This window comes from Bos mutus, chromosome 18, assembly GCF_027580195.1.
Source record: "Bos mutus isolate GX-2022 chromosome 18, NWIPB_WYAK_1.1, whole genome shotgun sequence".
Classification (NCBI taxonomy): Eukaryota; Metazoa; Chordata; class Mammalia; order Artiodactyla; family Bovidae; genus Bos; species Bos mutus.
Genome location: NC_091634.1, coordinates 12,044,733 through 12,071,128, shown reverse-complemented (window position 1 = coordinate 12,071,128; position 26,396 = coordinate 12,044,733). Strand labels below are relative to the sequence as shown.

General features: G+C 48.3%; 1 protein-coding gene across 1 annotated transcript; it reads left to right on the top strand.

Moving 5' to 3' along the window:
• The first annotated feature begins 6,086 nt into the window (after positions 1–6,086).
• Positions 6,087–26,134, top strand: LOC102267365 (carcinoembryonic antigen-related cell adhesion molecule 1-like). Its single transcript, XM_070387651.1, is given in 10 exon segments — positions 6,087–6,276; positions 6,694–6,822; positions 7,195–7,258; positions 7,260–7,552; positions 12,169–12,447; positions 13,736–14,014; positions 21,441–21,570; positions 22,286–22,338; positions 23,004–23,035; positions 24,281–26,134. Coding segments are annotated over 10 exon segments (1,446 nt in total). The 5' UTR covers positions 6,087–6,212; the 3' UTR covers positions 24,404–26,134.
• The last annotated feature ends 262 nt before the right edge of the window (positions 26,135–26,396 follow it).

The window sequence follows — 26,396 nt, the reverse complement described above, 5'->3', positions numbered from 1 at the left end:
GTGGATCCCTGAGTACCTGACAGGCAGGCAGGATGGGTCTAGCTGGGCTTGTCAGTGGTGCCACCACTCCTCGAGGAATTGGCACTGAAAGTGCTCAGAGTAGGAATAAAGGAAAGAACAATGGGTAGATGGGTGGATGCCTGCTTCGGCCCCTGTGTAATTATTACGGGAGTGCTTAGGGCGTGAAGAAATGGACATTCATGTACACTCCCAGCAGTGCTTTGGTGCCAGCTTTACACAAGGTAAGGGGTAGGATCCTCTCCTAAACTTTTTGTTTTTGAGATAAAATTCACAAAGGCTGACATTCACTGTTTTAACCCTTTGGAAGTGTGGGACCAAGGGGAATGTGGCCCATCCCGTCCTCCCAGAGTTCTCCTGGGCTGCAGGCATCCTGCACTGACTGCCCAGCAGGCACGTCAGAGCCCATCTTTGCCTAGGAGTTGGTGTCCATAGCACTAATCTGAGCCAGATGGTGACATCAGGACACATAAAGGTGTCTCTCACACCACACTACACCCCCACTGTGGGAGCTGCTAGACTCCCTCTACCCAAAAATGTCCTCAAGGACCCTGAGAGGGGGCGGCTTCCCTGGTGGCTCAGCGGTAAAGAATCCGCCTGCCATGCAGGAGACACAGGAGATGGGGCTTCGATCCCAGGGTCAGGAAGATCCCCTGGAGAAGAAAATGGCAACCCACTCCAGTGTTCTTGCCTGGAGAATCCCAGGGACGGGGGAGCCTGGTGGGCCACAGTCCATGGGGTCACAAAGAGTCAAACAGGACTAAAGTGACTTAGAGGCAGGAGCACCGTGAGCATGGTGTGCTCAGTCACTCGGTCATGTCCGATTCTCTGTGATCCCATGGATCACCCACCATGGAATTTTCCAGGCATGGAGACAGAATGATTTGGGGAGGAGAGTAACCACCATCCTTAGAGAAAATGATAGATGTGCCTTTGCTTTAAAATGATCCTGGGCTTCCCTGATGGTTCAGTTGTAAAGAATCCACCTGCCATTGCAGGAGACATGGGTTTGATCCCTGATCAGGAAAGATCCCACATGCCGCGGGGCAACCAAGCATGCGCTGCGCAACTATTGAGCCTGTGCTCTAGAGCCCGGGAGTCACAACTACTGAGCCCAAGTGCCCCAGAGCCCATGGTCTGCACCAAGAGGAGCCACTGCAGTGAGAAGCCCAAGTGCCGCAACTAGAGAAAAACCTGAGCAACGAAGACACAGCACAGCCAAAAATGAATAAATGAATAAAACATACTTGATTTAAAACACACACACACAAGACCTCATGGCTTAGGCTATTCCTAAGGAAAACAGACACCCCAGAGGGGGACCCTCCAGACCGACTGTGTCAGGCCTGACCAGAAGTCCAAGAGCATCTCCTTATCTGGCTTACTCCCCACAGTTATTCCAGGAGCACCTGGGACTCTGTGTGAGGTATTTTCTCCCTCCCCTGGGGCTCCACAGGTTGAGACACCTGAAGGCCTTCTCAGAGAAGAATACCTCTGAGTTGTTCCCACTCCGCTCACTAGGTCACTGCTAAGTTTTCCACCTATCTGTGTTTATCTCCACAGAAACACAAGGAGCTCTCTGCACCAGAGAAGAGACCGTTTACTCACAGAAAGGGATTCAAAGACTTATGTTGGAATGCTGTATGGATTTATTATTTGAGACCTGCTCACCAATACCCTGGGAGAGTTCAGAACACACAGCTTTCACCACGACTGTGAGATACGACTTTGTAAGGAAGCCCCAGCAGACTTGAAAAGCTAGCTCTGCGATGGTTCTTCTCTGGAGCTCGGAAATTACAATGGGAACCGCTGCCATAGAAGTGGGAAACCTCAATGCAATGGGGGTGACTGGATCAAGAGGCAGCAGGCCTAAGAGGCTTTTGTCGTTCAGTTGCTAAGTCGTGTCCAAGTCTTTGTGACCCCATGGACTGCAGCACGCCTGGCTCCTCTGTCCTCCACTACTTCCCAAAGTTTGCTCAAATTCATGTCTGTTGAGTCGGAACTTAATCACCAAAGGCAAGGTGGGCCATGCTCACCATAACGGACAGTAAAGTCAATGCTGCAGTCAGAACAGTCTGACTCAACAGAGAACAATGGCACTGGCTAATTGATCGTGGTGTTCCTAGGAATGAAAGAAACGGGAAGTCTGACAAATTCTTACTTGATCCATATACATGAAAGAGTTCTAAATCAAGTAAACAAAAGTCTAATAAAATCAAGGAAAAAAAGAGTCAGTCTCCCTCAGTCAATTCCTAGCTTAAAGACCCAGAATCCTTGGGGTGTATGTATCTTTTTCAGCACTGCTTACAATAGCCAGGACATGGAAGCAACCTCAGTGTCCATCAACAGCAGAATGGATAAAGAAGATGTAGAACATATATAGAATGGAATATTTTTGTTGTTTAGTCACTAAGTCGTCTCTGACTTTTCCCCATACTCATCCTCTTGTCCCCATACCTCTTTCCATATGGCTGTTCCCAAGTTATGCAGGCATGCATGCAAAGTCACTTCAGTTGTGTCTGACTCTTTCTGACCCTACAGACTGTGGCCCGCTGGGTTCCTCTGTCCATAGGATTCTCCAGGCAAGAATACTGGGATGGGTTGCCATGCCCTCCTCCAGGGGATTTTCCTGAGCCAGGGATCGAACCTGCATCTCTTAATGTCTCCTGTATTGGCAGGTGGATTCTTTACCACTAGTACCACTTGGAAAGCCTGTTCCTGAGTTATATCTTTTAATGTGAATCCCAAGAGTTCCCTGGTGGTCCAGTGGTTAAGAATGAGTTGAACATGAGTTCAATCCCTGATATGAGAAGATCCCACATGCCTCAGAGCAATTAGACCTGTGTGCCTCAAGTACCGAAGCCTGAGTGCCTGGAGCCTGTACTCCAAAACGAGAAGCCGCCACAATGAGAAGCCCGCGCACCACAACTAGAGGAAGGCCGTGTACAGCGACAAAGACCCAGCACAGCCAAAAATTAATTAACAGAGAAGTAGTAGCCCAGATACCACTGAGCCCTCTCCTGTTGCATGGCCTCTCTCTCTGAGCCACACCTGTGGCCCCCCCCGGGGAATTCCCGCTGATCAATAAATGGAAAAAGAGAAAACTTGCGGCTAGTTTACAGAGAGTTCTGCTTGATATTCATACACCATGTGAAAGGCAAAAATTGCAGCATGCTAGACCCTTTCTGAAACTTCCCTGAAAGCCAGAGTGAAGAGAAATCCTCTAGGGGGACGGGGGCAGGGAAACGAACTTCAGGCAGGGCACCTGACTGTCCATTTCACTTGCAAAGAGAAATGGCCAGAGGTGTGATTATACACTGATTCACGGGCTGTGGCCAATGGCTTTGGCTGGGCAGTCAGGGATTTGGTTGAGAACATGATTGGAAAATTGGTGTCAAGGAGATGTGAGGAAGAAATATATGGATAAGATAAACCTCTCTGAATGCTCACCGTTCACCTCAGCAGAAGGAGATTTAAATAATCAAGTGGATTGAATGACCTGTGGACAGCCGTCAGCCTCTTTTTTTTTTAACATTTATTTACTTATTTTTGGCCGCTCTGGGTCCTCATTGCCGTGCACGGGCTTTCTCTAGTTGCAGTGAGTGGGGGCTACTCTTCACTGCAGTAGCTTCTCTTATTGCAGAGCACAAGCTCTAGGGTGCACGGTCTCCAGCAGTTGCAGCCCGTGGGCTCTAGAGCCCAGGGTCAGTAGTTGTGGCACACGGGCTTAGTTGCCCCTGTGGCATGGGATCTCCCTAGACCAGGGATCAAACCCACATCCCCTGCACTGGCAGGCGGATTTTCAACGGCAGGACCACCAGGGAAGCCCCAATCAGCCTCTTCCCCCAGCTACCCCTGCCTTCGACTGGTGGGCTCACGAATGTAGTGGCCACGGCGGCGAGGATGGGAGTCATAAGTGGACTCAGCAACACGGACTTCCACTCACCAAGGCTGACCTGGCTACAGCCACCACTGAGGGCCCAGTCTGCCAGCCCCCAGACCCGCCGGGCCTCAGGTAGGGCACTGCTCCCCAGGGTGATCAGCCAGTTACCTGGTGGCAGGCTGATTACAGTGAACCATCTCCGTGATAAAAGGGCAGCATTCTGTTCTTACTGGGACAGGCAGGTACTCTGGATACAGATCTGCCTTCTCTGCAAGCAAATGTCTCGGCCCAAACTACCATCCATGGCTGCCTTGGTGGTGCAGAGGTTGGGAATCCACCCACCAGTGCAGGAGACACGGGTTTGATCCCTGGCCCTGGAAAGCTCCCACACGCCTCAGAGCATCTAAGCTTATGTGTTACAGCTACTGAGCCCTAGAGCCACAACTACGGAAGCCCGCATGCCCTAGAGCCTGTTCTCCACAACAGGAGAAGCCACGGCAATGTGCACCGCACCGAAGAGCAGCCCCTGCTCACGGCAACTAGAGAAAACCTGAGTGCGGCCACAAAGACCCAGCGCAACCAGAAGTAGAAAAAAAATATCATTTTTTATAATAATAAGGAACTTCAGGCACGGAACTCCGCAACAAGAGAAGCCACCACAATGAGAAGCCCACGCACCACAACTAGAGAAAGGCCGCGCGCAGGATGTTAGGCAGAACAGCGTGGTGTGGGGACTGCTGCATTTCCTCCCTTGTCCACCAGAGGGCAGCAGAGTTACTCCACAGCCTCGAGTCTCCCCAAGGTCCTCAGATCTCCCTCGGCCCAGCAGAGTCGGACCCTCACCGGTGTCACCTCAGTTCACAGTCCTCCTCGCCCCCCGACACTGGACTCCATCACCTCCTCCATCCAGCCAGGAGTGGGCCCACTTCACACCATTAGGAACTACTATTCCTTCAGGTCTTCAGTGTGTGTCCCTGGAAGCGGTGGCCCCACTAGACCCCCAAGGAGAAAGAAGGAGGATCCCTCTCACCAGGTGTTACTCACACCCTCTTTCCAGCCCCTCAGTCCTTTTCTGGAGCCTTCCGGTGGGAATAGAACACAACCTTCTCACAGCCTTTGAGAACCCTGGGAAGACCCTCAACGTGACAGTCGTGTCTGACTCTTTGCGACCCCATGGACTGTGGCCCGCCAGGCTCCTCTGTCCATGGGATTCTCCAGGCAAGAATACTGGAGTGGGTTGCTATGCCCTCCTCCAAGGAATCTTCCCCACCCGGGGATTGAATCCTGGTCTCCTGCATTGCAAATGGATTCTTTACCAGCTGAGCCACCAGGGAAGCCCCCAATATTACAAAGGGAAATAATATCCTGGTTTGGAGACCCCAGGGTCTCTGTGTCATGCTGACAGACCCCAGACTAGAACACAGCAGAGGCGGACACTGGGGGGTGGGTGGGCCTCTCAGTTGACTTGTCACCATCAGCCTTGCTATTGAAAGTGTGCCCCACAGTCCAGTATGGTCAGCATCACCTGAGAGCTTGTTAGATGCAGACTCCCATGTCCACCCCACACCTGCTGAGTCAGGCTCTGAATTTTAATAGGATCTGCAGACCCTCCCTGTGCATAGACATTTGGGAGAGGCTGCTCCCACCCCACATTCTGGAGTCTCAGCCACGCTGGACAACCATGTAACCTCTGCGGCTGTTGAAGCAGCTTTTCTTAGGTGCCTCCTGGGGGTTCAAAGTCTTCATGAAGCTCCACAGGTGATTCCCATGCACCGTGGGGATAATGTCCCTGTGACAAGAGTTTCTGATGCACCTCCTCCCCACCCCTCAGGCTCCTGCTCTGAAGGGGAAAGCCAGAAGGGGAAGATGAGAGTGGAGACTGTGGAAGCGGGGAGGTTGACTGTGCACCCCCCAAATGAGACCTATGGGGGAACGCCCAGGACACTGAGCCCCAGGCTGGTGCTCTCTCCACCAATGGGGGAAATTGTGTACGTGTGTGCGTGTTTAGGGTGAGAAGTCAAACTGCAAAAGGCAGAAACAGCAGCGGTTCGCAGGCAAATGAAATGTAACAGAAAGGGAAGAACGAAGAAGAGAGAAGGCAGGCGGGAATGAGAGGGGAGGGGAGAGTGTGGGCTCTGGGCAGAGACCCCGCCCCGTGGGACTGGCCACGTGACTCAGCGAAGTGCTCCTGCCCCGGGGCAGGCCCAGCACAGAGGGGGAAGGACAGCTGAGCTCACACAACAGACTACAGAGCTTGTGAGCTTGGAGCAGAAGTTCTCCTCACAGAGGGACACAGCAGACAGCAGGCACCATGGGGAGCCCCTCAGGCCCTTCCCGCAGACGGTGCATCCCCTGGAACAGGCTCCTGCTGGCAGGTGAGACAGGACAATTTTCAGGGAGTGGGCAGAGACAGTTTTCAGAGAGAACAAGAGACTGGGTGGGGTCTCTGGGGGAGACAGGGCTCTGAGAGGGGACAGAGGGCTTCTGTTCAGATCTGAGGGCAGAGGACAGGGGAGCAGGGGATGGTGGGGGGCTCAGCCACAGGAGACTCTCCATGAACTAGAGCTGGTGAGGGGCGGGAAGACTCAACTGCTGTAGGTTTTATCAGTTATTCTTCACTGAGCAGTAATTGTTGAAGACTGATGACGATAATAATAATTTATGTCGGGGTGTCACTACAGAAAAACACTGAACTGGAACACTAAATACTGTCCTTACCCGGCACTCTTAGAAACTGACAAATAAAAACCAGGCTGTGGAATTCCTGGGAACTCTCCTTCCTTCATCCCCAGGTACTAATGTCTGGAGCCTGGTCCTGGCCCTGGGTTTCAAGCAGCATCAGACAAGCCCCTCCCCTCACGGAGTCCACGCTCTGTGGGGAGGAAGACAGACAAGCAGAGAGATCGAGAGCGTGCTGGCAGGTGCTGCAGGCGTCACGCAGGAAAGGGAGCGGGAAGGGTCAGCAAGTGAGCACGGAGGGTCTTTACAGCAGCTGGTCAGGAGGAGGGGCATCTTCCAACAGGCCCTGAGTGTGAGCAGGTGTGTGAGGGCAGCAAGGGAGTGAGCTAGGCAGACAGCAGGGGAAACAGGAAAAATGAGCCCAGAGGGGCTGAAGTGATGGGGCTGATGCTGCTGACCTTGAACCACACACACACATACATGCACACACACACGTGCACACACACCCACACTAAGGCTGAGGGATGAAGAGACCTGCTCAGGACCCGGGGCACCATTTCCCCATCCCCCACACAGGTCACAATATTAACTGGTTTCTCTCTCTTCCCTCCTAGTCTCACTCTTAACTTTCTGGACCCCGCCCACCACTGCCCAGCCCACTATTGAAACGGTGCCCCCTTGCTGCAGAAGGTTCGGATGTTCTTCTGCTTGCCCACAACGTGACAAAGAATCCTCTAGGCTATTCCTGGTACAGAGGAGAAAGGGTAGACAACAGCCAGCTAATCGCATCATATAGGGTAGCCACTAATTTAACTACCAAAGGGCCTGCACACAGTGGACGGGAGACACTTTACCCCAACGGAACCCTGCTGATCCAGAGCGTCACCCAGAAAGACACAGGATCCTACATGCTGCTCGTTACAAAGGATGATTTACAGACAGAAGAACCAACTGGACACGTCCACGTACTCCGTGAGTGCTTCCTCTCTGCCCTCGGGGTGTTGGGTGAGGTGCATTCTGCTCACACTGGCAGGACTGACCGACCCGGATGGCGCCTCCGTCTCCCTCTGCATTATGTCCCGTGTTGGGGTTTGAACATTTAGTGCAGAGTGCACACTATCGAGACAAACTCCAAAGGGTCCGAATTCCACTCAGGGGATCTGGACCCTACAGACACTGCAGAGAGGAGGACGGTCTGATGGGAGGGACTCAGCAGAGGGAAAGCACTCTCAGTCCAGCCCCCCTGGCTCCCTCCCTGCGACCATGACCCTGAGGAAGACCCTGCAGGACCAGCAGGGCCCTGGCCTGAGGGATCCTCATAGAGAAGCTCAGGCCCACGGGGAAGCCCCTCCCAGACACCGTCCCAGGGTCCCGGCTCCAGCGACCATGGGGAACCTGTGCCGCTGGTGGGTGCTGGCCTCCCAGGCGGGGCTGACTGGGGTGGATGATTCCCCAGATCCCTGAGGCCAAGGTTTCTCAGCAGGTCACCAGCCAGGGCTCTGCCCCAAGAGCCGCATCTGAGCAGGGGTAGAGTCCAGTCCTTCCCCTGAGACTCAGCATGGAGAGCAGGCTAGGCTGGGTCCCCACGCCGTTAGCTGACCCCCTGGGGGTCAGAGGAGACTCCAGAGGAAGGTCAACGTCCCCAAGAAGGACCAGAGGAGAGAAGACGCTCCCGGCAGCTCCTCATCCCACAGCGGGCAGCCCAGAGAGCCCTCTCCTGTGGACGCAAATAATAGGAGAGGCAGGGTTTTCTTTTAAAAAAAAATATTTATTTATTTATTTATTAGGCTGCATCGGGTCTTCATTACATCATACAGGATCTTTCGTTGTGGTTTGTGGGCTTTGTTGCTCCACTTAGTTACTCTGAGGCCTGTGGGATCTTAGTTCCGAAACCAGTGGAACCCACATCTCTAGCATGGCAGGGCAGATTCTTAACCACTGGACTACCAGGAAGTCCCTAGACACAGTTTCTATGTCCAGCTTTAGACCAGCTAATAATTAATGATTTAAGGTTAATACACAGACAACATGGTGCTCCTGACACCATTTACCATTTATTCTGTTTTACTGAAGACAAGCTCAGTAAAACACAGGGAGCTATAGTCAGTGAATCAGAGTCACACAGACCATGAGAGGCCAGTCGGGGGAAATATGTGTGGAAGGGTCGGGCCAACATCACAGCCCCACCCTCTCCTCCCTCCCAGGGGCCTTATTCTAGGAACTCAGAAACCAAGTGTTGGTTCAGATCCTTTCTTCTTGGGCATCATCAACTAGAGGGAGATTCTAGTGTGAAAAGTCAAGGGAAATGGACAATTCATCCCGTTTACTCTGGAACTAGAGCTTCCCAGGTGGCCTCTAGTGGTAAAGAACCCACCTGCCAATACAGGAGATGTAAGAGACACGGGTTCAATCACGGGGTCAGGAAAATGCCCTGGAAGAGGGTATGGCAACCCAGTCCAGTATTCTTGCAAATTACCTGCATCAACAATCAAATCAGTGACAGGAATGTCCAGGCCTCCCCTCCTTAGTTAGCCGATGGACAAGCTCCTTGCGCTGAGTGAAGCAGAGATCATTTACTTGCTGGTTACTGGAGGTGCTGGGTGTCACTCCCACTGGAGTGAAATGGAAAGGACTCAGTTCCTCACTCCCCAGTCTATACCTGCAGCCAGCGCAGGGCCTGACAGGCAACAGGCTCTCCGTGTCTCTTTGGGGAGGGAAGGGCGGAAGGAATAAGGACGGATGAATGATCTGTGATCTCTTCAGGCGCTGGAATCTGGATGCAGAGTCCTAGGAGGCTCTGGCCATGCCTGCGCCTGTCTCTCCAGGGAGGGGAGCCGTGTTTCATCCTCTGACCACCTGCCCCTAAAGCGCACTGGGAGCCGAGTCTCATGGTGACTGTGGGGCTGCTCCGCCGTGGGAGGGTTTCCAGGGGTTGGGAGCAGGGGTCCTGCTTCTGGGCAGTGGTGGGGCTCTTGGACCTCTGGATGTTTGAAGTCACTTGAAACCCCTGCTTTGAAGTTGCTTGTAAACGGACATTTCTCACTCTCTGCTCTTTCCATGTCTTTTACCTTCCTCCTTCATTTCAGCCGGGACTGGCCCTGCTCTGCACAGCACCCCGCCCTTAGATTCGTGCGTGCACTCTCAGTCACGTTTGACTGTTTGCTCCTCTGTCCATGGAATTTTCCAGATAAGAACACTGGAGCCAGTTGCCATTTCCTTCAGGGAATCTTCCCAACTCGAGGGCCAAACTCACGTCTCTTGCATCTCCTGCATTGGCAGGCAGGTTCTTTCCCAGCTGAGCCGCTGAGGAAGCCCCTGAACCCCACGCTTGTTCATTCACTTAGTCATGTCTGACTCTTTGCAACCTTGTCTGACTCTTTGCAACCTTATGGCCTGTGGAAGCTCACAAGGCTCTTCTGTCCATAGAATTTTTTCAGGCAAGAATACTGGCAAGTGAAAGTGAAAGTGTTAGTTGCTCAGTCATATCTGACTCTTGTGACCTGATGGGCTGTAGCCTGCCAGGTTCCTCTGTCCGTGGAACTCTCCAGGCAAGAATACTGGAGCAGGTTGCCATTTCCTTCTCCAGGGAATCTTCCCGAACTCATGTTTCTCACGTTTCCTGCATTGGCAGACAGGTTCTTTACCAGCTGAGCCACTGGGGAAGCACCCCCACCCCAAACCCTTAAGCCTTCCACAAATATTTCCCCAAATAACTGACTGCCCTGTTCCCATCCTGGCTTGTGGCCAGGCACAACCCTCCCCCAGGCGATAGTAAAGGACTCAGAAATCTGGGAGCAGCAGCCTCTGTGGGGCTCCAACATAAGCCACTTTCCCCAGGTCACCAGGAGAATGAGCTTCAGCTTTGCCTTGGTCCAGGGGTCTTTCCCCCCATGGTGCCAGCCAGTGGAATCACGCCACGTGACAAGGATATGTAGCCCCCCTCACTGATCTATTCCCTAACATGACTCAAGCAGGAAACCAAAGGCAGAAAGACAGGTCTGCAGTCCCCAGGGGCTCACGGGCTCACTTCACCTCTTTGACTTGTGACTCACAACCTTGTCCTGATGTGACCCTCCCGTTCCTCTCAGGGGTTCCCGAGACCTTCCCAGGATGGGACTGACACACCTGTGCCATCTGGTTGCTTTACTGCCTACTTCATCGCCCATGTGTCCTCAAGATGTCACCTTTATCATAGGGTGGGATGTCCTCCGACGATGAGGGGCCCGAGCCACTGTCTTTTCACTTAGCCTTTGCCCAGTTCAGACAAATTTGATCAAACACTTAGTTGTGTTTTCTGAGGCAGAAAAAAAAAAAAAAAGCATGCCACACGCCTGTGGTGGGCCCCCTTCCCATTTGCCTAATTTGCTGTGGAAACTGGTGAGAGGGACCTCTTCCTCTAACTTTATTAATAGAACACGTATCATTTCTGGGCTTCCTTGCTGGCTCCGACAGTAAAGAATCTGCCTACGATACAGGAGACCTGGGTTTAGCCCCCCGGTTGGGAAGGTCCCCTGGAGGAGGGCATGGCAACCCACTCCAGTGTTTTTGCCTAGAGAATCCCATGGACAGAGGAGCCTGGGGGGCTGCAGTCCATGGGATTGCAAAGAGTCGGACAAGACTGAACAACTGAGCACATTATCATTTCTGCTCATTTAGATCATTCCTCCCTTTTATAAAACAGAGACTCAGACTTGCCCTCTGATTCATTCTGTCCTCTTTTTCTTTAAACTTTAATGTCCATTTATTTATGTATTTGTGGCTCTGCTGGGTCTTCACTGCTGCACACGAGCTTTCTCTAGCTGCAGGGAGTGGGGGCTATGCTTCGTTGCAGTACACAGGCTTCTCACTGTGGCGGCTTCTCTTGTTGCGGGGCATGGGCTCTAGGGTGCATGGGCCTCAGTGGTTGCAGCACCCAGGTACTAGAGGCCAGGCTCAGTAGTTGTGGAGCACGGGCTTAGTTGCCCCATGGCATGTGGGATCTTCCCGTATCAGGGATCAAACCCATGTCTCCTGCACTGGCAGGCGGATTCTTTACCACTGAGCCACCAGGGACATCCCCGTGTGTTATTTCTGCTCCAACACCCAGTTCCAGGCTGTGCTGCCCAGTCTTCTTGGGGTTTAAGGACTAGGGGAAGGCCCATTGTTACCCATCTCTAGGAAACCTTGGGAATTGAGGAGACGGTGAAGACATGTCTCCATCAGGCAATGTAGGTCTGTGCAGCTTGAAGGGACTCAGGACCTGCACAGTCCAGGTGAGCACCCCAGGGCCAGGCAGGCAGTCACCTGGTCAGTGAAAAACTAAAAGAGGAAGCAAGTGGTCCCAGACTCGCAGGCCTGGGACTCTGCTATCAAACTCTAATACTTGACTGATACTTGGGGAAGTCTGTGCTTCTTCCAGACATAAGAGCAGATGGCTTCACACTCTCTGAGCTCAGATGTTCATGCATTTGTCTCGTGATACACAGACCTGCCTTATTCTTTAAGGGCTCAGTCTGGCTGAGAGGAGAAAGATGGCAACCCTGATTGAAAATGCTTTTAGAGGAACCCAGTATATAAAAGGGCCAATGTTCTCTCTGTTATCTGCACAGCGGTGCTACCCAGACCCGTCATCACCAGCAACAACTCCAACCCCTGGGAGCACCAGGACACTGTGGTGTTAACATGTGGACCTGAGACCCAGAACACCTCCTACATGTGGTGGATCAACAATCAGAGCCTCCCCAACAGCACCAGGCTGGAACTGTCCGAGGACAAAAGGACTCTCACTGTGTTCAATGTGACAAGGAATGACACAGGACCCTATGTATGCGAAGCCTGGAACCCAGTGAGTGTCAGCCGCAGTGACCCATTCACCCTGAATGTCCTCTGTGAGTAACCTCTGTTCCTACGTGGTCCAGGCCTCCTGGCTGAATCTACAGTGCCAGAAGCCAGGCCGTACCCATCCCTCTCAGGTCCAAGTGCATGGACCCTCACCTTTGGACACCCAGGCTGGCCATGACTTCCTGGCCCAGGCAAGCCCAGGCAGGCCCAGCCTTGAGCCAAGACTGGGAGGGGATGGACTGCTCTGTCTTGAGAGGCTCAGGGTCACCAGCCTGTGATGGGAGAAACAGGTTAATGTCTCAGATTCAGGATGAGTGAAAATGAAGGGGTAGTTATTGTTGGGAAACTGTAAAACAAGACTGTCCCTGGCTGAGAGATATTTAACTCTTCTACACAGTCCAGGAAGACTGAGTTGGGCCATTAGAAATTATGTAACAGAAAGTGAATGCCTCCCCCACTTTATGGAAAGTCCCCTTGGCCCCAGAGATACACAGAGCTGGTGGGCCTGCCTTCACGGAAGTGTAAATAAAGAATGGGACTTGATTTTTTTTTTAACTGGAGGATAATTGCTTTACAATGTTGTGCCGGTTTCTGCCATACAACGATGTGCACTGGCCGTTAGTATACATAAGGTCCCCTCTTTCTTCGGTCTCCCTACCAACCCCCATCCCCCACCCAGGTTGTCACAGAGCACCAGGCTGAGCTCCCTGTTTTATACAGCAACTTCCCACTAGCTAGCTATTTTACATATTGGGGACTGAATTTTTTTCAATTTATGTATTTTTATTTACTTATTTGGCTGCACTGGGTCTTAGTTGCGGCATGTGAGATCTTCTAGTTGTGGCACGAAAACTCTTAGTTTCAGGATGTGGGATCTAGTTCCCGGACCAAGGATCAAACCCGGGCCCCTTGCATTGGGAGTGTGATGTCTTAGCCACTGGACCACCAGGGAAGTCCCTGAATTTTTTTATAGTCAAAGAAAACTGTGGGAAAAAGTCAAGGAAAGTTAATTAAAAAAAAAAAAAAACTCCACTCGATGATGAGGATGTTAGACATATGGGCTGAGAAGAGGGTCCCGGTGCTGATCCTACAGAGATGTCCAGGGAGACCGGTCAGGGGTCGTCCCAGGGTACCTGGGAGTCAGAGAGGAGGCACAGTCCTCTCCTTACAGATCATCAATGAAGAGCGACTCCATACCTTGATCATAGACTCAGGGCCATCCTCTGGGTCACCTTTACAGAGGTCACTGGGGCCCGGGGCTGGCTGAGATCTCTGAGAGGGAGCAAGGCCCAGGCCCCTGACCCACTCTCAGCAGTCACCCCTGTCTCTCCACAGACCCAGTGGCACAGCCCTCCCTCCAAGCCAGCAACACCACAGTCATAGAACATGAGGGCCCCGTGGTCCTGACCTGCCTCACAGATGAGACTGGGATTTCCATACGCTGGTTCTTCAAAGGCCGGAGTCTCCTCCTTGCACAGAGGATGACACTGTCCTCAGACAACAGCACCCTCACCATAAACCCCGTCAGCAGACAGGACGCCGGGGATTATCAGTGTGAGGTCTCCAACAGGGGCAACTCCAGCAGAAGCGACCCCCTCAGCCTGCATGTGAAATGTAAGTGACCATTTGCTTTATGCTATATCTTTCTGGGCAGATCATTCTAACAATCATGCGCAAAATGGAGAGAGGTCACGGTGGGCAGAATATCAAATGAGACCACTACAGATCTTCTGAGATGGCTCAGTGGTAAAGAATCCGCCTGCAATGCAGGAGATGAAGGTTCGATCCCTGGGTCGGGAAGATCCCCTGGAGGAGGAAATGGCAACCCACTCCAGTATTCTTGCCTGGGAAATCCCATGGACAGAGGAGCCTGTCGGACTACAGCCCATGGGGTTGCAAAGGGTCAGACACAACTGAGCAACTGAATACACGCACATAGTAAACAGGTGGCAGAATGAAAAACAGCTCAATCTCTAAATCAAATACAGTTTCTTCTCCTGGGTTTAGCATTTTAGTGTAACTTTCACAAGATTCGTTGTATTTTTTTTCTCCTGTTACCATTTTTTTAACATGCTGCTACTGCTGCTAAGTCGCTTCAGTCGTGTCCGACTCTGTGCGACCCCATAGATGGCAGCCCACCAGGCTCCTCCGTCCCTGGCATTCTCCAGGCAAGAACACTGGAGTGGGTTGCCATTTCCTTCTCCATTTTTAATGTTAAAAGTACATAAAATATATAATTTTAGCCATTTTTAAGACTGCAGCTCAGTAGCATTAAGTACATTCACATTGCCACTATCCATTTAGAACTTTTTCATCTTATTAAAAACTCTGTACTCCTTAAACAATAACTTCTAGAAGTCCCCCACCTCAAACCCTGGCCAACACCATTCTACTTTCTTTGTCTCTATGAATTTGATTATGATACTTATTTTGTATAAGTGGAATCATGTTATAGCTCAGTTGCTCAGTCATGTCCAGCTCTTTGCAACCTCGTGGACTGTAGCATACCAGGCTTCCCTGTCCTTCACCATCTCCCAGAGATTGCTTAAACTCATGTCCATTGAGTTCGATGATGCCATCCATCCATTTCATCCTCTGTCATCCCCTTCTCCTCCTGCCCTCCTCCCAGCATCAGGGTCTTTTCCAGTGAGTTGGCTCTTTGCATCAGATGGCCAAAGTAGTGGAACCATATATTATAATTATCTCTTTGCATCTGATTTATTTCACTTATTAGCATTATGTCTTCAACGTCCCATCCATATTATAGCATATATCTGAATGTCATTCCTTTGAAAGGCTGAAGTATATTCCCTTGTATGTATATACAACATTTTATCATTCATAAGTTGATTGTCTTTTAAACTGCTTCCCCCTTTTGGCTGTTGTGAATATGCTACCATGAATGGGTGTATAAGTATCTGTTCAGTCACTGCTTTTGCTCTTTTTTATTTTGGCTGCACTGGGTCTTAATTGCAGCATGCGGGCTCTTCTTTGTGGTGTGCAGGCTTTCTTTAGTTGCAGCGCGATGGCCTCTCTTGCTGTGGCACATGGATTCTCCTGTTGTGGCACACGGGCTTAGCTGCTCTGAAGCATCTGGGACCTTAGTTCCCTGACCAAGGATTGAACCCATGTCCCCTGCATTAGAAGGTAGATTCTTAACCACTGGAGCACCAGGGAAGTTCCTGCTTTCAATCTTTTGGGCACACAACCAGAAGTGGAGTCACTGGATCAAATGGCAGTTGTTTGTCCAACTGTTTGATGAACGGCCATGTAGTTTTCCACGGTGGTTGTACCATTTGCATTCTCACCAGCAATGCACAAGTTTCCATTTTTACACATCCTTGCAAACACTTCTTGTTTCTGTTTGCTTTTTTTTTTTTCCCATAACCATTCTAAAGGGTAAGAAGTGATATCTCACTGTGGTTTCGATTTGCATTCCCCTAATTACTGGTGGTTAGGGTTAGACCAGGAGCTGACTGTGGCTCAGATCATGAACTCGTTATTGCCAAATTCAGACTTAAATTGAAGAAAGTAGGGAAAACCACTAGATCATTCAGGTATGACCTAAATCAAATCCCTTATGATTATACAGTGGAAGGGAGAAATAGATTTAAGGGCCTAGATCTGATAGACAGAGTGCCTGATGAACTATGGACTGAGGTTCGTGACATTGTACAGGAGAAAGGGATCAAGACCATCCCCATGCAAAAGAAATGCAAAAAAGCAAAATGGCTGTCTGGGGAGGCCTTACAAATAGCTGTGAAAAGAAGAGAAGAGAAAAGCAAAGGAGAAAAGGAAAGATATAAGCATCTGAATGCAGAGTTTCAAAGAACAGCAAGAAGAGATAAGAAAGCCTCCCTCAGCGATCAGTGCAAAGAAATAGAGGAAAACAACAGAATGGGAAAGACTAGAAATCTCTTCAAGAAAATTAGAGATACCAAGGGAACATTTCATGCAAAGATGGGCTGGATAAAGGACAGAAATGGTATGGACCTAACAGAAGCAGAAGATATTAAGAAGAGATGGTAAGAATGCACAGAAGAACTGTACAAAAAAGATCTTCACGACCCAGATAATCACGATGGTGTGATCACTGACCTAGAGCCAGACATCCTGGAATGTGAAGTCAAGTGGGCCTTAGAAAACATCACTACGAACAAAGCTAGTGGAGGTGATGGAATTCCAGTTGAGCCATTTCAAATCCTGAAAGATGCTGCTGCTAAAGTGCTGCACTCAATATGCCAGCAAATCTGGAAAACTCAGCAGTGGCCACAGGACTGGAAAAGGTCAGTTTTCATTCCAATCCCAAAGAAAGGCAATGCCAAAGAATGCTCAAACTATCACACAATTACACTCATCTCACACGCTAGTAAAAGTAATGCTCAAAATTCTCCAAGCCAGGCTTCAGCAATATGTGAACCATGAACTTCCAGATGTTCAAGCTGGTTTTAGGAAAGGCCGAGGAACCAGAGATCAAATTGCCAACATCTGCTGGATCATGGAAAAAGCAAGAGAGTTCCAGAAAAACATCTATTTCTGCCTTATTGACTATGCCAAAGTCTTTGACTGTGTGGATCACAGTAAACTGTGGAAAATTCTGAAAGAGATGGGAATACCAGACCACCTGATCTGCCTCTTGAGAAATTTGTATGCAGATCAGGAAGACAGTTAGAAGTGGACATGGAACAACAGACTGGTTCCAAATAGGAAAAGAAGTACGTCAAGGCTGTATATTGTCACCCTGCTTATTTAACTTATATGCAGAATACATCATGAGAAACGCTGGAGTGGAAGAAACACAAGCTGGAATCAAGATTGCCAGGAGAAATATCAATAACCTCAGATATGCAGATGACACCACCCTTATGGCAGAAAGTGAAGAGGAACTCAAAAGCATCTTGATGAAAGTGAAAGTGGAGAGTGAAAAAGTTGGCTTAAAGCTCAACATTCAGAAAACGAAGATCATGGCATCCGGTCCCATCACTTCATGGGAAATAGATGGGGAAACAGTGGAAACAGTGTCAGACTTTACTTTTCTGGGCTCCAAAATCACTACAGATGGTGACTGCAGCCATGAAATTAAAAGACACTTACTCCTTGGAAGGAAAGTTATGACCAACCTAGATAACATATTCAAAAGCAGAGACATTACCTTGCCAACAAAGGTTCGTCTAGTCAAGGCTATGGTTTTTCCTGTGGTCATGTATGGATGTGAGAGTTGGACTGTGAAGAAGGCTGAGCGCCGAAGAATTGATGCTTTTGAACTGTGGTGTTGGAGAAGACTCTTGAGAGTCCCTTGGACTGCAAGGAGATTCCACCAGTCCATTCTGAAGGAGATCAGCCCTGGGATTTCTTTGGAAGGAATGATGCTAAAGCTGAAACTCCAGTACTTTGGCCACCCCATGGGAAGAGCTGACTCATTGGAAAAGACTCTGATGCTGGGAGGGATTGGGGGCAGGAGGAGAAGGGGATGACAGAGGATGAGATGGCTGGATGGCATCACTGACTTGATGGATGTGAGTGGGTGAACTCCGGGAGTTGGTGATGGACAGGGAGGCCTGGCGTGCTGGGATTCATGGGGTCGCAAAAAGTCGGACACGACTGAGCGACTGAACTGAACTGAACTGAATTACTGGTGGGGCTTCCCTGGTGGTTCACAGGGTAAAGCGTCTACCTGCAATGCGGGAGACCCGATTTCAATCCCTGGGTCGGGAAGATCCCCTGGAGAAGGAAATGGCAACCCACTCCAGTATTCTTGCCTGGAGAATCCCATGGACAGAGGATCCTGGTAGGCTACAGTCTATGGGGTCGCAAAGAGTCGGTGTTGAGCATCTTTTCATGTGCTTATTGGCCGTTTGTCTGTTTTTGTTTTTTTAATTTATTGGAGTATATTTTACAATGCCGTGTCAGTTTCAGGTGTATAATAAAGTGATTCAGTTTTACATATACATATATACATTCTTTTTCAGACTCTTTAGCCATATAGATTATTACAGAATATTAAGTAGAGCTCCCCATGCTATAGAGTAGGTCCTTGTTGGTTATCTATTTTATATATAGTAGTATGTATAGTGTTCTTGCCTGGAGAATACCAGGGACGGGGGAGCCTGGTGGGCTGCCATCTATGGGGTCGCACAGAGTCGGACACGACTGAAGCAACTTAGCAGTAGCAGCAGCAGTATCTATATGTTAACCCCATGCTCCTCATTTATTCCCACACACACACATTTCCCCTTTGGTAACTATAAGTTTGTCTTCTAAATATGTTGAGTCTGTTTGAGTTTTGTAAATTAGTTCATTTGTATCACTTTTTACAATTAGATTCCATTTATGAGTGATCAGATCAGATCAGTCGCTCAGTCGTGTCCGACTCTTTGCGACCCCATGAATCACAGCACGCCAGGCCTCCCTGTCCATCACCAACTCCTGGAGTTTTTGAATATTTTATTGTATGTAAAAGCAACTGATCTTTACATGTTAATTTAGTATCCTTCAACTTGGATGAATTTGTTTATTAGTTCTAACAGTTTTCTGGGAAATCTTTATCATTTTCTACATATAAGGTCATGTCATCGCCAAACAGAAATAATTTTATTCTTCTTTTGCAATTTGGATGTCTTTTAGTTCTTTTTCTTGCCTAATTGCTCTGGCTAGTATGTCCAATACTATTTTGAATAGAATTGGAAAAAGCAGGCATTGTTGTCATGCTCCTGATCTCAGAAAATAAATTTTCACTCTTTCACCATTTAGGATGATGTTAGCTGTGGGGTTTTTATATATGGCCTTTGTTACGTTGAGTTGGTTTCCTTTTTTTCCCAGTTTTGAGTGTTGTATCATAAAAGGTTAGTTTTTTGTCAAATGATTTTATTTATTTAACCTCCTTACTTTATATGTCTAGTCATATATTCTATTTCTTTATGATTACATCTTGGTAGCTCTCATGTTTCCAGGAATTTGTTCATTTCACAGAAGTTATCCAATGTGTTGGCATAGGATTATTCCTAGTACTCTTATACTTTATATTATTTTTGTAGAATTAGTAGTAATGATTCCACATTCATTTCTGATTTTAAAAATTTGAATCTTCTCTTTTTTTCTTAGTCAATCTAGTTAAAGATTTGTCAATTTTGTTAATCTTTTTGAAGAACAAAATACTGGTTTTACTGATTCTATCTACTGTTTCTCCATCCTCTAATTTATTTATCTCCATTCTAATTATAATTATTTCCTTCCTTCTGCTAGCTTTGGGTTTAGCTTTTTTTCTTGTCCCTTAAGTTGTAAATTTAGGTTGTTGATTTGAGATCTTTTTTTAATATAAGCATTTACAATTATAAATTCTTGCACAAGATTCTTAACTTCTCTGAGCCTCAGATTCCTCAAGTGAGAACTGCAATAAAAGAACCTTCTTTATGGCATTTTCCCACAGATTTAATGTAATATTCAACTAAACCCTTAGCAAAATACCCACACAGGGAAAATTTTCCAAAAACTTTAGCTGCTATAATTATTACTATTATCATTGTTGTTGCTGCTGTTTAGTTACTAAGTCCTGTCCAACTCTTTGAGGCCCCATGGACTATAGCTCGCCAGGCTCCACTGTCCCTGGGATTTCCCAGGCAAGAATACTGGAGTGGGTTGCCATTTCCTTCTCCAGGGGATCTTCTCGACTTCATTAGGCTATATAAAGTCAGGTCTTTCTAAGACTACTTGACTTTAGATCCACATCTCATTAGCCATATGGCTTTAGGTTTTCCACCACTGTAAATCTCAGATTTTCCATCTATAAAATGGAAATAATGTCTATCTGACAGGGTTATTATATGAAATGAGATATTTGGGAAATATATAGCACAGAGCCTGGTACAGAGTATATACATCATAACAATAGCTAACATTAGCATTAATTTTCAGTCTTGAGTTGAACAGTGAGGACCACTGAAGTAAAAAAGAAGAAAGAGACAAAAGGTGTTATATATTTGGGGAAGGAAAGCATAAAGATCCACAGGAACATGTTACTTACTAAATATGGAAGAGAGGAAACAGGGCGGCTGAGTACAAGGTTTCATGTCTAGTATGATAGTTTTCATTCCGTGAGATGCAGCCAAGATAGGATTAGACATCTAAAACATTCATTGCGGCAAATGCCTGTGAAGGAAAGTGAGGCAGGAGTGGAGGAGCCTGGGAGGGTCCTCAGACCAGGATGCAAGTGATCCTTAGGAAGGAGGAAGTTTCAGGCTGCAGTGCAGTTCTAAGAGAATATCTGCAAAGCTGGCAAGGAGCCCTTGAATTATAAGTCATCCATCACACAAAAAATTTATTTCTCACAGAATTGGGATTGAGTTCATATTCCTGCTGGAAACCTGTGTGAAGGATGGTCTCTGTGCAAAGGGGTAGTGAATTCAGAGGGCCTTCCATCAGTTAAGTCCCCACCATAAGACACCTCCTATGGCTCAGATGGTAAAGTATCTGCCTGCAATGTAGGAGACCTGGGTTCAATCCCTGGGTCAGGAAGATCCCCAGGTCGGGAAGATCCCCAGGAGAAAGAAATGGCAACCCACTCCAGTATTCTTGCCTGGGAAATCCCGTGGACAGAGGAGCCTGGCAGGCTACATGGGGTCACAATGAGTCAGACATGACTGAGGAACTAACACTTTCATAAGACACCTAACAGGTGCATATTCATGGCAGCCATACCTGGTACCCAGATAAAGATGTAACCATGAAAAGATGGGAAGTTATAACATACAAAAATAACCATCATCAGTCCTTCTTACATTTCCAAAGACTACAAAAATATGAGTGCAGAAAAGCCAGGTTGGAATTGAGGAACGTGGTCACTAACCTAGAAATACAATCAGAGAGGAAAAAAAATCACAAGGATATAGTCGGTTAGTCACCTCACAGCAACCTTCCACAGAAAGTTTATACCTTGAAGGAACAAGTAGAGACTATTTCATATTGAGTTATTTCCCAGAGCCTCTCCCACTGTAAAATAATGTCGCCTTCATTTGTTCATTCTTCTCTTTTCTTTCCACAACAGATAAATTGACACCAGAAAGCTCCTCTGACCTCTCAGCTGGTGCCATTGTCGGTATCGTGATTGGAGCCATGGCTGGGGTGGCTCTGATAGGAGCCCTGGTGTATTTTGTGTACGTCATAAGTACTAGAGGGTATGCCGCCTTTCCTCTTGTTCCACTTTCTCTGAGGCTGACTGCCCTGCTTGGGAGAGGGAAGGAGACTTCGTCTCTGTCTCTGGCCTAGGTCTGCTTCTCAGTCTTCCTGCTTCTCGGCACTGATTCTTATGGGTCTCCTCTTCCCTGGTCTTCATGTTTCCTGTACCCCCCTCTCTCTTGGACATGGCTATTCCCACCTCCATCTGGTTTAGAGGGGGCAGAGCCAATTGTGTTCCTCTGTCCCAGGCAGGGAAACCAAGGTCCAAGAAGGAAAACTAATGAGGACATGAAAGGAGGAGCAGGAGGAAGGGAGTCCTGTGCTCTGTCGACCACAAGAGCAGGAGGAGGGAGGGATAGGACTGGAAGAGAACCTAAGAAAAGCAGGAACAACCCAAGGCCTCCTGGGCAATAAATAAAGTGAGAAATAACCAGCATCTACCTACAAAAGGGAAAAGATGTCTGGGTAGAAATAGAAGCAGTTGAGATGAATGGCCGTAAATGTTCTGAAGAGCCAGTAAACCAGAGAGGAGTAAACATGAGAAGGGGCAATGGGTAGATCGAAGACAGAGGTCCTAGGAGGAAAGAGGACCAACCAAGGTAAAAATGAACATGGAGGAGCCCCAGGGAATCATGCCGACGTTGCGCTTCCTAATTCAAGGAGCAAAGATCCTGTGCCTGGGAATAGTAGTCACTGTGTCTGATATTTATTTAGGGCAAGTGACCAGCGCGATCTCACAGAGCACAAATCCTCAGATCACAACCACAGTAAGTAGAGCCACTCACTCAGTGAGAGCTGGTTTGTTCCACCACGTGCCCTGACCGACCAGGGAATCCCTACCTTCTGAAATATGAGAGGTGATCTCAGTCCCCACCCTCAGTCTGGCACAGGTCCTCACACCCTTCCTAGTCATGTAAGAGTCCCTGGAGACATGGCCCCTCTGAGGCCACAGAAGCCAGGCAGCCGTGAGATGGCCGAGCTTCCAGGAGCCCTTTCCTCATCCTGCCTCCTTCCCCCTCCTGCCTCTGTTATGGATGCGGGCATCTCCTACGTGAGACTTTCCCTGTCTCTGCTGCTCTGGGTGCTGTGGGCTTCAGCCCCTCCTGCCTCTGGAGCCTGCTGCCGAGACACACACCTGTGAGACACACCTGGGCAAAACTCAGGCCTTGTGAACTGGCAGAAATCTTCAGAAGTGCACTGAGGCCTCCCCTCAACACCCCCACCCTGCCCCACCACCACCTCGGTCTAATGCACTGGGGTCTGGACCACAGACTGAGGGCGAAATCCTTAAGTCTTAACCATGGGCCCCCAACCCGCCCACCACCTGCCACCTCCTTCACTAGAAGTCACATCAGCTTAGGAACAGCCTGTTCTGAGGCCATAAGGCAACTCTGCATTTTCATGGGTTGATGACTTTCTTTCATTTCCCCAGGTCAAGGTCACTCTGACAGTTCACCTGGAAAGGTAAGCACAGCCAGTTTCACTGGCTCCTTTTCTCATGGAAATATCTCTGAGTAGAATGGGTTAGTCTCATAGACACAAATGTGAAATCAAGTTTGGGTCAAAGTTCCTCACTGCAGCAACAAAGAAGCATTACTCCCACGAGTCCACCTCACTGGACTCCATCCTGGCTGGGACCATGGACTCAACCTCGTAGAGCGTCAGCTGAATCCTCTGTAAAATGGGTGTGCTGCCTACTTCACAGAGGAGGTCAAGGAATTAAAAGACATAACAAAGGTAAAGCACTCAGCACAGTGGCCAGAGCAAGAAAGGCACTAGATCATTCTCCCTCTTCTGCCTCCAGTCTGACTCTGCTCTTACTGACAAATGATCATTTCCAATCTTAGAGACCTGAGGTCTTGATTCCTTTACCTTCTAATACTTTTACTGAATTTTTCTCATCTTAATCTTCAACAGAATATACATATAAACTGAAAAATGCTTCAATCATAAGTATTAGGTTGACCAAAGTTTGTTCGAGTTTTTTCGTGAGATCTTATGGAAAAACCTGAATGAGCTTCTTGACCAACTTAATAATTTTAACAGTAAGTTTCCACAAGTTGTTCATATCTATGTAAACAGTATGTAAACTATGTAAAACTATGTAAACATTTTTTAAAAATCAACCCCCCTCAACACACACACACACACACAACGCTCCAGTTACTTCCCTCCGAAGAGTAAGGACTATCTTCACTTCCAAGGCATTAGATTACTTTTACCTGATTATGAAAAACACACTGTGTACATGGGTCTGGCTTCTTTCATTCAAAATTGTTTTGCGAAGCGTAGCCTCTTCTCCTTTACCAAGATGGCGGCTCGTCCCTGTTTCGCCACAGTTCCTACCTTATGAGCTTGATTTCCTTACACTGATAGGAGAGGAACAGAAGCTGGCAGGCTGACAGAGGCGACCAAAAAAAAAAAAAAAAAATTGTTTTGCAAGATTCATTCATATGGTTGTGTGCCTTTATTGTCTATTTATTCTTATTGCGATGCCATCATATTCCATTGTAGAATTCCATAATCATAATGTTCTAATGATTATTCAATAGGATGTTACTAAGCAGAGAAAATAGGTAATAAAAGCCCTTTTCTGAAGCTAAAAGTTTCAAAGTGGTAAGAGCATGGGGTGCTGAGTCACCCTGGACAAGGTGAGGGTCTGGCCTATGATGGATGCTGATTTAACTGACTGCTGCTCATGCCTTTCAGGTTGATGAAGTTGAATATTCCTCCCTGAACTTCAATGCCCAGGAATTAAAAAATAAAGCAACTTCAGCCTCCCCATCTCCAACACATACAGAAACCATTTATTCAGAAGTGAAAAAACAGTAAAGGAACCTGTCCTGCTTGTTGCACTGTTGACTTACTCCAAGCTTGTCATCCCCATCGCCAGGAGATCCCTCTGCCCTCAGGGAAAATGAGAAGAGAGTCTTCCCCCGGCCCCTTCGACCCTTAATGAGGCTCCTCCAGGCTGCCTGGTCACAGCCCCTTCCTTCAGTGTCAGCAGCTGAAAAGGTACATCCATGAGGAGGTCTGTAGGAAACCAAAACTCCTTGGTCATTGAAATCTAGCAAAGCGGACCTTGGGAGAAAGTTGCCAGAACCTCTGCCCCTCCCCATTTGCTGACCTAGACCAGTTGTAAATTTGTGTATTCAGAACACGTTCATTCCTTCCCACCTCAGTCCTGTCCTACTGGAGTCTAACTTGAATTTGCCATAACCTGGAGAATTATGTCTTATCCACTGAAATGCCTGTGCCAGAAAAGAAGAGCAAGGAGAAGGAAAAGGAAGAGCTTCTGCACTCTCAAGCCCAGTGTGAACCCACCATTCACAGGAAGACACATACATGACCAGCTCTGAGCTGGGAAGTTCTACACCTTTGTCCACTTTCAGGGTTGTCTACCTGCAGGATCAGGGACTAAGCAACTTACTACTTAGCTAGAATACCATCTAAACCTTTGAAAGCATGCCTTCAGAGAACCCACTAGAAGTAACTAGAAAACAACTTCTCAGTGTTCATAAGTGTATCTTGATGGAAACTGCAAAAAAAAAAAAAAGCACATACTGTTTTAATAATGCTATGGGCTTTATTCAAGGCAATGCCCAGAGATTGAGGGGTCATCAGTTTATGGGGCAGTCAGCTCTTACCAGATACAATCTGCTGGGATTGGGGAAAGGACTCAGAAAATTACCCTGCAGAGATTATTTAAATAATGGTCAAAGAATGTACAATTTGGGGGTATTGGTTGTTTTTTCCCTTCCTTCTGAGACATTCTGCCATTTTAATTTTTGTAACTGCTTGTTTATGTGAAAGAAAATTATGTTTAATTTTCTGCATAAGCCAATCTGACCACTTTAGGGGGAAGAACCTACCAAAGCCCCTCATGTCCCTCTGGCCATGAGCTCCCCAAGCCTTTCGTGTCAGGGGCACAGCCAGAAATGGGTCTCACTCCATTTCTAGACATCTCAGGCCAGTCATCAACCCCCTTCTCTTCCGTGTTCCAGCCTGTGCCTGTTCAGTCCGTCTGCCCCGCTTACCTTCTCAGGACGCCTTCTTGAGAAGCAGGAGCGCCCTGAAGGGAGCACGGCCCCTTGCACTGTTAGCATTGTTTACAGTCCAGGAAGCCGCAGTGGTGCACATGCTCCTTAGGATATAAGCTGCAGATTATGATTCAGCCCTGGGTTTCTTGAAGAGCCTCTGGAATTCTTCTCCCATGGGGTGCATGGGACGCATAGAAAGGGAGGACAGGAGGAGGAGAGGTGCGCCTGCTCCCCACCAGCCTTCTGCACAGATGGGGCCTCCTTGGGCTGCCGAGAGAAAGGCTTTATTCCACCTTCATGATGGACCTCCTGCTGTGTGGAACTGGCCCGCCAGAGAAGGGTGGCTGGGAGCGCTCTGTACTCAGGTAACTCTTTCAGGCTTTCCTCACCTGACACAGACTGTGTACACCTCCCCTCATGCAAGCACTTCTGTGTAATTTAATTTTGCCTGGCTAAGGCCACTTCTGAATGATTTGTAAAAATTGCTCTATATTTATAATAAATATTGTATATCAGGTATCAACATGCTGCCTCGCAGTTGGTACTGCTTTCTGTATTGCCTTCTTTACAGGCAGAAGAAATAGAATTGCTCAACAGGGAGTCAGAGTGAGCCTGTTTCTAAGTCCAGAGGTATTTGATCCTGGGATCCGAGAGCTCGATAAATTCATGTGCACACCTGCTGAGAAACTGCGTCCACCTAGAGCCACAGGTCACTGCTGCAACCTGCCTGGAAGGACCTGCCTGTCCTCCTCTGAGGGGAGAAGGAGAGAAGATGATTTCATGAG